The 15571-nt window shown below is 35.8% G+C and overlaps 1 protein-coding gene across 2 annotated transcripts in view; it reads left to right on the forward strand.

The window, feature by feature from the left end:
* ca16b (carbonic anhydrase XVI b) overlaps positions 1-15009 on the forward strand; it is an 89672-nt gene extending 74663 nt beyond the window's left edge. For both annotated transcript variants that reach the window (XM_053498697.1, XM_053498698.1), the window contains 15 exons: positions 2678-2769; positions 3548-3644; positions 3777-3859; positions 4445-4579; positions 4710-4841; positions 4951-5111; positions 8208-8343; positions 8486-8632; positions 9321-9408; positions 9708-9784; positions 10021-10149; positions 10693-10839; positions 12305-12447; positions 12556-12691; positions 14061-15009. In XM_053498697.1, the coding sequence (XP_053354672.1) occupies positions 2678-2769; positions 3548-3644; positions 3777-3859; positions 4445-4579; positions 4710-4841; positions 4951-5111; positions 8208-8343; positions 8486-8632; positions 9321-9408; positions 9708-9784; positions 10021-10149; positions 10693-10839; positions 12305-12447; positions 12556-12691; positions 14061-14207 (1850 nt within the window). In that variant the 3' untranslated portion in view covers positions 14208-15009. The remainder of the gene's footprint in view (positions 1-2677; positions 2770-3547; positions 3645-3776; positions 3860-4444; positions 4580-4709; positions 4842-4950; positions 5112-8207; positions 8344-8485; positions 8633-9320; positions 9409-9707; positions 9785-10020; positions 10150-10692; positions 10840-12304; positions 12448-12555; positions 12692-14060) is intronic.
* Positions 15010-15571: the final 562 nt, after the last annotated feature.

Here is a 15571-nt window from a genome sequence, read left to right on the forward strand (position 1 = left end):
CTCAACACTGTGAGACTCTGTTTTCCAGGCTGCCCTTAATGTGATTTATGCTGCTACATGCTTTAACTTATCTACTATTAAATTGGTCACTTTATTTAATTTAACTCATTTATGTTTTATTATAATAACTGCTGCAAATTTTTTTAATTAGCACAGTTGGAGCATTGTAATTTTCATTTCACTACCGATGTACTCTGAACAACCATGTATGTAGCAAATAAAGCCTCTTGTATTTTGAATCTCTAGATAGATAGATAGATAGGTAAATAGATAGATAGATAGATAGATAGATAGATAGATAGATAGATAGATAGATAGATAGATAGATAGAAGCTGAGTTTTAATACTTTTTAAGTTTTAAATATATTCTCTTCCAATTGATTTAAAGTCAACCCACTACTGTTAGTACTTTATGTTTCTGCTGTCTATTCTACTTCTTTACCATTTTGTTTTTTTTTTGTTTGGGTTGTTCCGGTGACATCTGACAGGCCTGAATTGGTGTACACAGAGGGAGTATAATCACCCATTAAGGTTTACAGGTGCAGCACTTTTTAGGTGATAGTTTAAAGCCACTGTAATGGAGAAACTATTAAACCTGCTCTATTAAAATCCCTATCTCTCTCTCGCTCTCGCTCTCGCTCTCTCAGTGTGTAAGTGTAAAATTGTTTTTTATTTGATCAAGTAAGACCCTTCAATTAATTTAGATTAGGACTATAACTTTGATAAAGAACACAACTAATGCAAAAAAATTCTAATAAATTATAGCCTAATCAAATAATGGTCCCAGCTGTGTACTCTGTTCCCAGTCAGCAATGAGCCGTATCTTCACATGGGTCATTATATATAACAATGGTGGCACAGGCCTTGTTTATTCAGGGGTAACTGATGAGGTTCCCCAACACACAGATGCTGTCCTCTAAATATCACTGACACTCAGTACCTCCTGCTTTTCTGTGCTGAGACAGGCAGCCATAAACAGATCACTCCAGCCTCACAGGACTGATAAGCGGCCTTTCTCAACATCTTTATGTAGTATGTTAAGAGCTCATTGCTACATTGATTGTTTCTTTTGTGAAACATCAAAGGTCTATTGAACCATCCAATTAAATATTACACATTTTAGAGTGTACATTTAGAGGGTTGTTTTCACAGGCAAATGATTTTACTGCAAATCTTTTTATCTGTGATGTTCACAGCAATCACACAGTTTTTTTCCCCTATAAATACATCCCACACTGTATGTTTCATGCTACATTTATCGTAATTTGTCACAGCTTCAGTTTACTGAGCAGATTTCATGAATACATAAACCTCTGTAAATATATCTTGCGAATGTTCTTCAGCAGCAGTTCGTATTAACCACTGCTTTCACACAGGGGCTTTGAATAATGAAGTGATTGTCTGTAACAAGAAAAATGTACACTATGTTTACCGTGTACTGGAAAAAATGCAAGCTGAGTTACTAACATTATTCACTAGGGATTTCTTCTTCCACATAAATGTCTCGTACTTTTTCTTGTTTGCTTTAATAAATAGACAACATTTCCACCTACAAAGTGGTAAAATGCAGGGTGTTATCTATGCTAATAGGATAAATTAGCACCTGCAGCATGTGCTGAGCCTGTAAGCTATTCAGGGTTTGCTTAAGCCAATTAATACAACCAAAGTGCAGACACATTTGGCCAAGCTAATTTCTGTAGCCAAAATGAAACTGTAGCTTTAAATGCTGTTAAAATAATGAAATGTCAAGTCAGAAGTAGTGTTTCAATCATGCATTTGCACCTCAGGCACCAACAGCACTCATACAGTCCCTGTTAAATTGCCTTCTTTCACATTTCCCTTAGGACAAGAATACACACTTATATCTATGCTATTTAATTATCATATATACCGTATTATACGTTTTTCACATTTTGCCATTTATAATCAGAGTATTGCTGTATGGTTATTGAGACAAGACAGTAAATGAAAAACTTTCATTTAAACAATCGTTTTTTGTTATCTTTCGTTATTTTGTTATTTTATAACATATAATATATTACAATTAATCCTCACAACTACCACTCACACTGAAAACGTCATATAGATTTTACATATTATTATTATGTCAGTGTTATTAAAATAGATACATTTTGTAACATAATTAAATCTACTTGATGAGTTTAACACAAAAATACAATGTTTTTTCATTTATTTATTTATTTGCATTTGAGTGCAAACTCTTCCCTTAATTTAAAAAATATTGATAGATGAATCAGTTTTTTTTTCAGTGTATTGCATTTGCGATATATTGCATTACAAATGCTGATTTTTTTGGAATACTAAGAAACCAAGTAAGAAAGATTCAAGATTTAAAGAACTTTATTAATCCTAGGCGGATATTATTTTGCCTTGCTATATGGAAACAAATTGGCATCATAATTATTTGAATTATATAAAAATTGAAAAACACATTTTGAAATTGAATCACTGCTGAATCGTGATTTTCAATTTGCTTCAATATGTTTTAGCTGCTCATTGTTGAAAAAAAAAAGAAAGGAAGAAAAGGTACTACATCAATAAAAAATGAAAGAAAAATCAATAATAATAAAAAAAATCTCACAGCTTGCTTTGTTGTAAAATTATGATAAATACTAACAAGTGTATGTGTGTGTGTGTGTGTGTGTGTGTGTTTTAGATGATCTGGAAGCACTCTCAGTCAAACAGTTCATCAAACATTCAATGGATCTCTACTCTAATAACCAACAGGGCTTCTCTCAAGAATTCAATGTGAGTATGAACTTCCTTCAGTGTAATAGTGTGCGTGTGCATCACTGTTCCTCTTAATGCAGATGGTCTCCGAATAAGAAGAGCTAATTAAAGACGAGAGTCTCATTAAAGCCATCCTCTAACTGCAGGAACGCTACTCAGTTTCAGCCTGCCTGCTCTGTTTTACTCAGACACAAATCCTCTGCAGCGAGCTTCTTAATACATTCTCACAGCCGTCATACAGATAAGTCCTGAGTGGTTTCATTTTGCAGTGTTTTCAAAACATACTTGTACAGAAGGGATCCGTTTAAGTAATAAACATCTGCTGCAACATCCCGGTTAGGACCGGAGACAAACTATTAGCCATATGGTAAGATGAATCTCAGCACTGTCACTGCACACTGGGGTGGTAATTACAGTGACGGTGAGGAAAATGTAGTCAAAGTTGTGTTGATGAGTTAATTAAATGATATGGACAAATTGGATAATTTATGCAAATTGTACAATGTAATACAGATTACACTTAAGTGGTGCAGTAACAAGAGATTTATTTTCAAGCCCATTTCGAACGAATTTGGTCAATGTAAATAAGCTTGGTTTGGCTCCAGATGCTTGACCGTAAAGAGGATAAAAGGCTTACCAAGGATAAATTAATAAATTGATAAAAATCTTTCAACATGGCATTCTGTGCAACATGAGATACATGCTATCATTACTGTAACAACTACACATTTCCTTTCTTTCTTTCTTTCTTTCTTTCTTTCTTTCCCTTTTTTCTTTCTTTTTTTTTCCTTTCTAGGATGTTCAGAATTCTATGGGAGATCGGGAGATTACAGCGGAGCACTCTAACCATCCTGACAACAAGCATAAAAACAGATACATCAACATAGTGGCCTGTGAGTGTTCAGTGAAGATGTTAGTATGCATACAAGGAATTTTGCATTATAGTGCATGACAAATTAATATTTGGCTAAAGCATAAAATAAGCTGTGACATAAACATTGGCTGTATTTTTATCTGGCCAACAGATGATCATAGCAGAGTGAAGTTGCAGCTGCCGGCAGGAAAGGTTTTAAAACATGCTGACTACATCAATGCAAACTATGTTGATGTAAGTATGTGTGGGTGTGTTTGCATACACATGTATATATGCTACCAGTCAAAAGTTTGGACTCACCTTCTAATTCCATGGTCCTGGCTGATTTCTTTCAACCTTGTAAAACATCCAAAATATACAACAATCCTCTTTTGAACAGGTGATATTGAGATGTGTCTGCTACTTATGCTCTGAAAAAAACTTTTATAACGGCTCTAATCTGAGGTGACTCTAAATGAACTTTTCCTCTGCGGCAGAAGTAGGTTTTGGACTTGCTGTCCTGGGATGGTCTTCATGAGAGACAGTTTCATCACGGTGCTTGATGGGTTTTGCAAATGCACTTGACAATACTGTTCTTGCAAGAACTATTCCAGAACAGCTGATCTTCATGTCTTAAAATAACAACTTATTGTTGTTGTCACTTAATTACCTAATGATATACTATATGTGTGAAATCTCCAGTATTGTTCTAGAATGTAGAATATATATCCAGACTTGTATCCAAACTTTTGCCTTGTACTGTATGCTTGTACAGTATATTTATGTGCATATGTGTACACCAGTATGCTTTTTGTTTTATCTTGTTCTCTCCCATCTTAGGGTTATAACAGACCAAGAGCCTATATTGCTGCTCAGGGCCCACTGAAGTCCACCTTTGAAGACTTCTGGAGAATGATCTGGGAACAAAGAATCAGTGTCGTTGTCATGATCACCAATCTGGTGGAGCAGGGGCGAGTAAGTCCTAAGCAACCCAGTTTCTTTCACAGGCTCTTATAAGAATAGGTGAACTCCTTGTACGTTATATAGGATTGTAACCACCTGCTTATTTCTCAGCTCAAACCTGTTTGTCTTTTTTTTTTCACAGAGAAAATGTGATCAGTACTGGCCCTCAGAAAACACTGAGCAATATGGAAGTATAGCAGTGACACTGAAGAGCACGAAAATACACGCTTGGTACACACTGCGCCACTTTCTTATACGCAACATCCGACTGAAGGTCAGTGACTATAGCAACAGTGTGCAGATGTTTTTTCTATGTTGAGGCTTTCTTTTTGGTTATTTAGACAAGAGCAAAATGTGGTTTTGTATCTGTGTTCTTCTCTCAGACTCAAAAGGGAAGACAGAATGAGAGATTAGTGGTTCAGTATCATTACACTCAGTGGCCAGACATGGGTGTGCCTGAGTACACACTGCCAGTTCTCACATTCATCTCTAGATCGTCTGCAGCTCGTGCGCCAAAATCTGGTCCTGTCCTTGTGCACTGCAGGTAGGATTCTTATTATTATTATTTTTATCTATGATACGTATATATTTGGCTGATTAAAAAATAAAAAGACAGCACGGTGGCTTACTGGTTGGTTAGCACTGTTGCCTTGCACCTCCAGGGTTCAGGTCTGGTTTCCTCCCACAGACCAAACACAAGCAGATTAGGCACTTCCCAAATTCCTGTGGATTGGCACTCTGTCCTTGGTGTACCCTGCCTCATTTTCTAAGTCTCCTGGGACAGGCTCCAGGCTCCCCACTACACTGTATATGGGATAAAGCGGTATAGACGATGAGTAAAAAACAAAAAGACAAAATATTTATCCTACTTAGTCCTGAGATCATTAAATAACGTCTTAATTACTGCTGCATACAGAACATTACATTTCTAATTTTGGATACAAAAATGTATCAAATTCAGTGTTCATGACTTTGGAATCAGGTACATGAAACTGGCTGGATATAAAAAAGTAAAATAAAAGTGTTTATATAATGTACGTGGTATAATACAGGTTATGGTATATATCATATAAGACTGTCAAGTCAAAACTAATAAGCCATTTTATATATATTTCATCATGTATACAGTTATCTAGTACCTGTCCCTAAAAGCACATATAAAACTGTCATATACAGTACTGTGCAAGGCTTAAGCCATCCTGCATTTCTTCATATTTTGTTTTCAAAGAGCCAGACTTTCTAGTTCGAACACATTGTCAAAGCTGTCAAAGTATACCTCCATAGAAATAAAACACATTGGAACACTATCAGTCATGGATTGGCCTCCTCAAAGCCCGTATCTCAAAATTGTTGAAGCAGTGTGAGATCATCTTGACAGCGAACGGAACAAAAGACAGCCAACATCTACAGAAAAGCTATGGAATATCTTTCAAGAAGCCTAGAGAATTAATCTTGAAAACTACTTAAAGACAAAGGAAGAACCTTGAGAGTTCAGCCTCTAAATCAAATGACGAAATATTGGTGATCATACCAAATATTGACTTTAAAGCTTCATAGAACTAAACATTCTCTCTTTGTGTTACATACTGTGTCAATGTTTGCAATAAATTACTGTGAAAAGACAGTAATAAATGTCATAAAGAAATGTACCTGTTGTCTTATTTTCATAGCAAAATATTCGTATAAAGAAATTAGGGTTGGCTCATTTACTGTACTCAGTACTGTATTAACAAGATTTATTTTATTGCACATTTATTTCATATTCCAAATTCATTCATTTTTAAGTATGCATGCATATAAAAAATATTGATTATATTTGCAACAAAGAGATGGTTAAGGATCCATATGCTGGAAAGGTTATTTAATAAAACTCTAGGCAAACAGATTAGATAAACACAATACAAAACTCAGAGTGATAGAGCAAACACAGGAGGGCACAAAACAACCAACCAGAATAATAAGCAAAAAGAGCAGACAAGGAACACTGCAAAGACCTGATCAATAGAGCAACAATACAGAAGAACGCCAAAACAGACTAAAAGGAAAAGAACACATTTTTACCGCAAAATCCTGCTGTGTGTCAGAGGAAGGAAGACTGTGCAAATACTAAATGGTAAAATGTATTTGTTGAACACATTTAACTGCAGTCTGCAGAAATCCTTTGTTTTTAGACTTTTTTATTTAGCAGCCCATTTAATGTCTACATACAGTAATAATGAACTGTATATGCAGTAAGTGTTATAATCATAAACACTCACCTAAATGATTATTAGGAACATTATACTAATACGGTGTTTAACCCACTTTCGCCTTCAGATTCCTGATTCAATGCCTAAATTCTACGTGGCATTGATTCAACAAGGTGCTAAAAGCATTCTTTAGAAATGTTGGCCCATATTGATAGGATAGCATCTTGCAGTTGATGGAGATTTGTGTGATGCACATCCAGGGCACGAAGCTCCCGTTCCACCACATCCCAAAGATGCTGAAGGATGGGTACATGGTGGTCATAAAGGGATGGACATGGTCAGAAACAATGCTCAGGTAGCCCGTGGCATTTAAACGATGCCCAATTGGCACTAAGGGGCCTAAAGTGTGCCAAGAAAACATCCCCCACACCATTACACCACCACCACCAGCCTGCACAGCGGTAACAAGGCATGATGGATCCATGTTCTCATTCTGTTTACGCCAAATTCTGACTCTACCATTTGAATGTCTCAACAGAAATCGAGACTCATCAGACCAGGCAACATTTTTTCAATCTTCAACTGTCCAATTTTGGTGAGCTCGTGCAAATTGTCCCGTCTGGCACCAACAACCATGCCACGCTCAAAATTGCTTAAATCACCTTTCTTTCCCATTCTGACATTCAGTTTGGAGTTCAGGAGATTGTCTTGACCAGGACCACACCCCTAAATGCATTGAAGCAACTGCCATGTGATTGGTTAATTAGAAAATTACATTAATGAGAAATTGAACAGGTGTTCCTAATAATCCTTTAGGTGAGTGTGTGTGTATATATATATATATATATATATACGTTCATTATTTGTTGAACATTTGGGTATAGACTTTGAATCAAAAATGTATTTATACTGTTATAATTTGCATGATAGGGAAAACATCAGACAGACTAAAAATAGAAATGCTAAATACTGCTATAATCATCTGTTTTACTAAATAGGAAAATAAATGAAAATGATGAAATATACAGTAACAGTAACATAAATACTGAGAAATGCCAAGAAATGCACATTCCACATTTTTGCATACACTAAAGTGTTTTTCACAGCTTTTTCTTTTTTCTTTTCTTTTTAAGATTTTTTGTTCTATCACACACAGTTGTTAATTGTTTCTTGTTTTGAGGGGGTTAGAATGTATTGTTAATATCTGCTAATGATGGATAGAAAAAAACAAGACAAAGTCATGTGCTAATTAATTTTATTAATTATATTAATATTAATTGTCTTTAACAAGACAAATAAATACACTGAACTTGTCTACTGTCTAGTAAGTTCAAACTAAGGGAAAGTCTATACTGAAAAAAAACAACACTTTATATTTAGGTAGTGAGGATGGCTGTAAGGTTTTCTCATGTTTGGATTTGTAGCTTTCACCTCCTGTCTCCTTTGTGTAGTGCTGGCGTGGGGAGGACAGGCACATATATTGTGATCGACAGCATGCTTCAGCAGATAAAGGAGAAAGGAACGGTCAATGTGTTGGGCTTTCTCAAACACATCCGCACCCAGCGCAATTACCTCGTCCAGACAGAGGCGAGTGTGTAGTGATGGAACCCTGTGTGTCTCTATCCCTTTGATTGGTTGTGTTATTTGGAGACAATCCAGGGACTAGAAGCAGGAGAATGGCATTTTAAAGCTATTGTATGTGTGTGCGCAATGGTGTGTCTTTTTACAGGAGCAGTATGTGTTTATACATGATGCACTGATTGAGGCATTGCTTGGTAAAAATACTGAAGTTCCAGCCTGGAAACTCCACAACTATGTGAACAGCATCCTTAACCCTAGTCCTTCTGGCACTGCTCGCATGGAGAAACAGTTTAAGGTGAACTTTCCATCTGCTACCAAATAATCCCCCAAGAGAGAGTTGCACATGTATTATATAAATATACTTTACTGAATGTCAGGTGGCATGGATGGTAAAGCAGCTGGGCAATGTGATAATAAAATATTAAAAAATTATAGGGGGGAAAACTTAGAATTATGGTAACTTATGATTCATTTTGTCTTTATACACTCCTTTTACTCTATTATGAGACATTTTTAATATATTGAACAAAAAACTGGTAGAAGATGATTTAATATTAAATGTACTAGATCTTTGAAATGTAAAATATTTTTATGAATAATGCCTTTCTTTAAATCAAACTTTTTGCAGACATAAATAAGCAAAACAGTGCAAAACTAGTGTATTGCTACCAGTTTAATAGCAACCCTAGATATAAAATAATACACACCAAATCCATAAATATACAAAGAAATTGCTTCAAAAAGAGCCATGTGGTATTTTTGTCATATTGCCCTTCCCCGCTCACAGCTGCAGGGTCTCTAGTTTGATCCTGAACTCACCCGGGTTACTTTCTGTATGGGTTTTTGCATTTCTGCTGAGTCTCTATGGGTTTCCTCAAGAGGTTTATGTGCATAATGTCCTAAGATGGACTGCTGCGATAGAGCTCATGAAAAGTTAAACTAACTTGCTCCCCCTGCTGGTTATTTGTTATATTTTTCCTCAGCTGGTGATGCAGTGTAACATCCAGAAGTGCTTCAGTGCCCAGAAAGACTGCAACAAAGCAAAGAACCGAAACTCCTCAGTTGTGCCATGTGAGTCTCAGCAAACATCATGCATCCCTCACTCGCTCCATTATAAATAGCTAACATGAGAATTGAAGTCATAAAATTCACATTTCTGAAATGATGAAAGGTCATGCACATATTCATATTTAATCTGAATTTTAATACAGAAGCTGAGATTAAAAAATACTATTAAATTACCGTTTTATAGAGGTATCTCAATTTTAATTTAGATGACCTTTTGCAGAAAGCCTTGTGTGGTGTACTCTGCAGTTGTTTGCAGCTGTTTCAGTCAAGTGTGATATACAGTATTTTTTTTTCCTGTGCAGCGGAGCAAGCTCGCGTCTCCCTTTCTCCTCTCCGTGGAATGAAGGGCACGGACTACATCAATGCCTCCTACGTTACGGTACACACTAAATGTTTTCAGCCCCAACAGGATGAGAAAATCTACCACCAGTCATGGCCCAAATTTGAGACAAAGGCTTAAAAAATAACTATAAATATAAACATATTTATAACAATAATATTATTAACATTTGCTGTTATTGCTGTTGTTGTTGGTGATGTTTTTGATTTTGTTTTATTGCACCTTAGATGAAAAAGATGTATGTAAGGCTTAAATGTGTGTTAAATCAATGACAGGGTTACTACAGAAGCAAAGAGTTCATTATTACCCAGCATCCTTTGCCTCACACAACCATGGACTTCTGGAGGATGATCTGGGATCACAACGTTCAAATTATCATCATGCTGCCAGATAATCTTAGTCTAGTAAGTAAAATGTTGAAAATCTCTATACAATTCTAACAAGTTATGTGGATTTCATATACAGCAACTCCAATTAATTATGATAACGCCAATGCAGGCACTGGAACATATTATGGAGCTGCAAGTTGTGCGTGTGGAGGCTAGAGTTTAACATATGGTTTCACATACAGTAAATGCTGGTTTTAGTGTGTGTGTGTGTGTGTGTGAGAGAGAGAGAGAGAGACGTGGTAATTGAGAAAATGCAACCAGTATACCTTTTAAATACCTTGTTACCACCTGATAAGAATATGTGGTGATATGATATTTAAGCAATATCTCTTGTTTTTCTTACAGTAACATGTGTGGGTAACATATCATTTCAACCTAGTGGGCATGCATAAATCACCATATGTCAAAATTGATTATATATGTTTTAACATATGTGACTATACTGTATATGCCACATATATAAAAAATCTTTTTCATCTAGACATACAGTATATGTATATTTAATTTCTTTATGGGATTAGTTCAGAGTTTATGGTACACGTATATGTATTCCCACAGACAGAGGACGAGTTTGTGTACTGGCCCAGCAGAGAGGCACCGATGAACTGTGCAGCTTTTACTGTAACCCTCATCAACACCGATAAACTGAGTCTGTGTAATGAAGAGGAGATCATCATCCATGACTTTATACTCGAAGCCACACAAGTACTTCATACCTTCAGTAACACAAACATTTACACTTGCAGTTCAGAGTCTATCCTGGCTGCAGGTCATTACCATAAATCAAGTTGACTTTCTTTTAAAAATAAATAAATAAAAAAGGATAAGAAAAAATTAAGAAAAAAATCATTTTAGAAATGGTCTGCCTTTTTTTAAAACATGGAATTGTGTTTATTAAGTTCTGCCTTTACTCATAGATGAGTTAGAATGGATGTGGTGTAAGCACCATAGTCACATCTCTTTAAACACCTAACTACAATTAAAGAGAAAAAATATGAAGAGTATGTGACGATAAACATGGAAAATGAGTTGCTCTCTATACAAAAATTCTAGTAGTTGATTTTAGAACATTTCAAGGATTAGGTTATTTCAAGGTTTTTAAGGTTATTGTAGATATTTGTCCGATATTTGTTAATTACTGTTCATTAAAAAGAATTAATGCTGTGCTTATGGTGCCTTGTAAGTGGTTGTAATTTGCTAGATGTAGTAACATGAAATTTTGTCCCCGTGTTTGGTGAGTTGCCTCAGGGTGCTCAGGTTTCCCCCATCCATCTAAAGACATGCAGATTAGGCTAATTGCCATTTCCAAATTGCTTGTAGTGTGTGTGTGTGTGTGTGTGCCCTGAGACATATTGACAACCTGTCCTCAACCCCTACGTCTCCTGGAATAGGCTCCAGTCCTCCCCATGACCGGGTACAGAAACCATCACAAAAGCCCACTATTTACTCTATATACTCTAGCCGCGTATACCAACATCATTAAAAGTCTACACTTAAAAATTAAAGGCATGGCTGGCTTTGGTTCTGTGGACATCAAACATTCATAACACACATCTTGGACTGAAGTTGCAGTACAAGAATAATCATATAATATAACAATAATAAATGTAAGATAATTTGTAATTTGTAAAGTAATTTTTGCACCAGACTAAGAAGTGATCCTGTTAGTTACATGAGTAATAAGTCATTACACTGATAATCATACTTCTCAAAACAGCCATTTGTATGGCCATTGTTGAAGATTTATTCAAATATTCCATCTGTACTGTACAGTATGTTAGCTTATCTAAACCCAATACTCTTCAAATATAAAATATACAGTTTACAGTATGAATAGCCATGTTGGTTTGATGGAACTGGTAGTTGAGAAGACTACCCCCATGCTGATGAGTTAAAATGTCATGCTGCGAGAGCAGGTGGCGGTGTTTTCTGTAATTTTACAGTTTGGAGGCAGGAAATTACAAGTTGCAACCTTGCTGCGAAAGCTGCATAACATTAGAATTCTGACAGGATCCATCCATCACAAAGCAATTCCTTCCACAGTAGCCAATCCTTTAACCTATGGTTATTATATCTTATCCTTAACATAAAACAGTAGATATGGTACGGTGTGCTAATAAGCAGCCAAAGCAATTGGCCTAGGTGATCTTTGTTGCTCTTTGTGTTTGAGGATGACTACGTCCTTGAAGTTCGCCATTTCCAGTGTCCGAACTGGCCTGACCTCACTGGTCCTGTGAGCAACACATTCGAGCTCATTAAAATCATCAAAGAGGAGGCAATGACCAGAGATGGTCCCACTATTGTACATGATGAGTGAGTGTCATGCACATGTCCTACAACACAGATGAAAAGATGTTACATTGTCTGTTGTGTATCCATACGTTTGGTTCCACAATCCATCTGCTTTCTTTCTTCGTACAGGTTTGGAGGTGTTTCTGCAGGGATACTGTGTGCTCTCACCACCCTGTGTCAACAACTGGAGAGCGAGAGCGCTGTGGACATCTATCAAGTGGCCAAGATGATCAATCTCATGCGTCCAGGGGTCTTCACAGACTTTGTAAGATTTTAAGACTAAAATTTGTCCCTTTTCAGAACATAGAGAATAAAACAAAGCCTTAAAGTAGGCTTCTACACTGGAACTCATTAAATATGTTTATATTTCATTATTTGTGATGTGCATTGGTATTCTGGTGCTGATTTAATGGTTGGTAGTAAATTCCTATTTTTTAAGTGACCGTGTAGTTACAATAGTGTTTAATAGAGTAAAAGAGAAAAATCCAGTGGTTTGGATTAGCAATCTTTGACATTATAGGCAGTATGATTATTAGCACGAAAATTGAAGATTTGAAAACATACATTATCTAAGTAGAGTGAACAGATTAGAACAGAAGTAGAGAGAGGAGAAGAAACTAAAGGGATAAAGTGCTGTTGTTTTAGACGATGCCAAAGCATAAATATTATTAATTTAGGTTAAAGCCCATGTACATGTCTGCCTGTCTTTCTGTTCAGCAGAACTCTCTGCCTAATTTATTAATACAAAAAAAATAAAAAATTGTAAGGTTGTGTATCTTACTTCTTGTTTACGCTAAGTTATACTTCTTTCGTCGTCAGCCAAATACATTCTCTGTTCGGGAATTGGAAAGTGAATCACAGATGAGAAATAAAAAAGATCAGATAAAGATTATGTTTTGTCTTAAATCAGTGTGTGAAAATTCATATTTCAGCTGTAATAATAATATTATATAGTAATCTTAACTAATATTAACAATATTAATTAATGTCAGTAAAAATATTAGGGTTAGCTTTTCTAATTAATATCTATTGCTGCAGGTGTTTGTTTACATTTACAAAAGCAAGTAGCTTTTTTTTAAAGTAGATCATTAAATCCGGCACATCCTGTATTTACTGTAACTCTCCATACCATTGCTTTAACTCAACATTTTGATTTGAGCGAATAACAATGTGCTCTCAGTTGGGGAATTTTACAGACAGACAGACAGAAAATTAAATGAGACTGGTTTTGAGTCCTCCAATGTATGAAACGTGAAAATGTAATTGAAGGATCAAGTTCTGATCAATGTGCAGACAAACCTTTCTTTTATTTATAAAGATTATATGTTAATGTTACTTCACCCTTCTTTTCTTATCACTGACTCGGAGTTTCTGCACAAAAAATTACTAAATATTACTCATACTGTCAGTATGTGTACAAATGGCACATAAAGCCTCTTAAATCTTGAATCTAAAGTAGAATTTCATGAAATCTTAATAATAATAATAGTAATAATAATACATTTTGTATGGCAATTAAATATCATGTGTTATTTATAAAGATTAATATTTATTCATTTAGTTGGACCATTGATAAAATGAATAGGCACTCCAATCTGTATTTCTCTTTTATTCCTTCTGTACCTCTTTTTCAGGAGCATTATCAGTATCTTTACAGAGCAATGCTCAGCCTGGTTGGTAGTACAGATGGTGGAGTTCTCTTTTCCTGTCTGGACAAACATGGGAGGATTCTGAAAACTGATAAAGTCCATCACGCAGAGAGCATGGAGTCTCTGGTGTGAAGTTTCTGGAAAACAAGAAGGGACGAGTTTGTTTGGCAGACTTTCCTTGAGGCCTTTATTTTTGCCAGACTCGTTGATAAAGTTTGAAAAAAAAAAAAGGCTAAAGACTTTTTGTATACTGATTAAAAAAAATTCTTTTGATATTTATTTTTGCTGCTTTTTGTTATCCTGCTGAGTGTCACAACTTATCTTTCAACACACCTACACACACCAAAATGCAGCTGTCTACTTTGCATTATATTGTCAGTGTTACTGCCTGATGCCTAGATGATTTCCACCCACTCTGGCCATTGAGCTCGTTGTTTTACTGAAAGGACAATAAGCAGTGAAACTGGACTGAAAGCAACTGCAAGTCAGCATCACACTAGCACACATAGGTAGCTGCCTAATAAACATAAACTGTTAAAAAGTAAACCCCTCGTGTTCACACTATTATCTTCATGCAACCGTTCTGACAGGAAATGTTGGATTGATGTTTTTTCTTTCTATTATGTTATTAAGATATGCCATGTTCAGTCTAATTCAGGGGTACACAACAACAGCCTGGAAAGCAGGACTTCAGCCCAGTTTATATTATTTCCTGTTCTAACACACCTTACTCATCTCGTCAGTTAATGACTAGGGTTATGTGTTTGAACAGAAAATCATCAATCTGTGCTCAGTGGACTGTCACTGTGTGCCCTTGGTTTATCTTATATAGACATTATTTCAATGTGGTATCATAACACCAACTGTGAACATACATATATTGTTATTGGTAGAATTTCTATTGTTTTGTAAAATATATAAATATATTGATATATTTCAGTGTGTTCTGTCTTTTTTGTTGTTGTTGAGCTTTTCTAACTAACCGATGTCTGTGAAATTCATTTCACAGACATCACACAGCCAAAGCTAACCTGAGGCAGTTGATTAAGGGGTGTTTCTAAGAATGTTGAAACCAGGATTCCACTAATATATTGTAACATATTAGAAAATACTATGAAATATGTTTATAGACATGGGAAATTAAGCAAAAACATGACACAGTAAGTTGCTGGACTAGCACAGGGCACTGGAACATTAGCTACTGTACAAACGCTGAACCATAAAAACAGGAATCTGAGTCTACAGTGGGTAAAGATCACTTTTTTAAAAGGTTAACCGTCCAGTTCTGGTACGCCTCCGTCAGCCCATCCTCATCAAGGAGTTTTCATGTTGTGCATTCTGAGATGCTTTTCTCCTCGTTATTGTTGTAAAAGACCTGTAATTTAAATTTCTTAAGACTTCCTCTCAGCTTGAAGCTGTCTGGCTATTTTCCTCTCACTGCGCTTATTAACAAGGTGTTCCTGCCATCTGAACTGCTGAGCACCAGATGTTTCTTT

This window comes from Clarias gariepinus, chromosome 6, assembly GCF_024256425.1.
Source record: "Clarias gariepinus isolate MV-2021 ecotype Netherlands chromosome 6, CGAR_prim_01v2, whole genome shotgun sequence".
In the NCBI taxonomy this organism is placed as follows: domain Eukaryota; kingdom Metazoa; phylum Chordata; class Actinopteri; order Siluriformes; family Clariidae; genus Clarias; species Clarias gariepinus.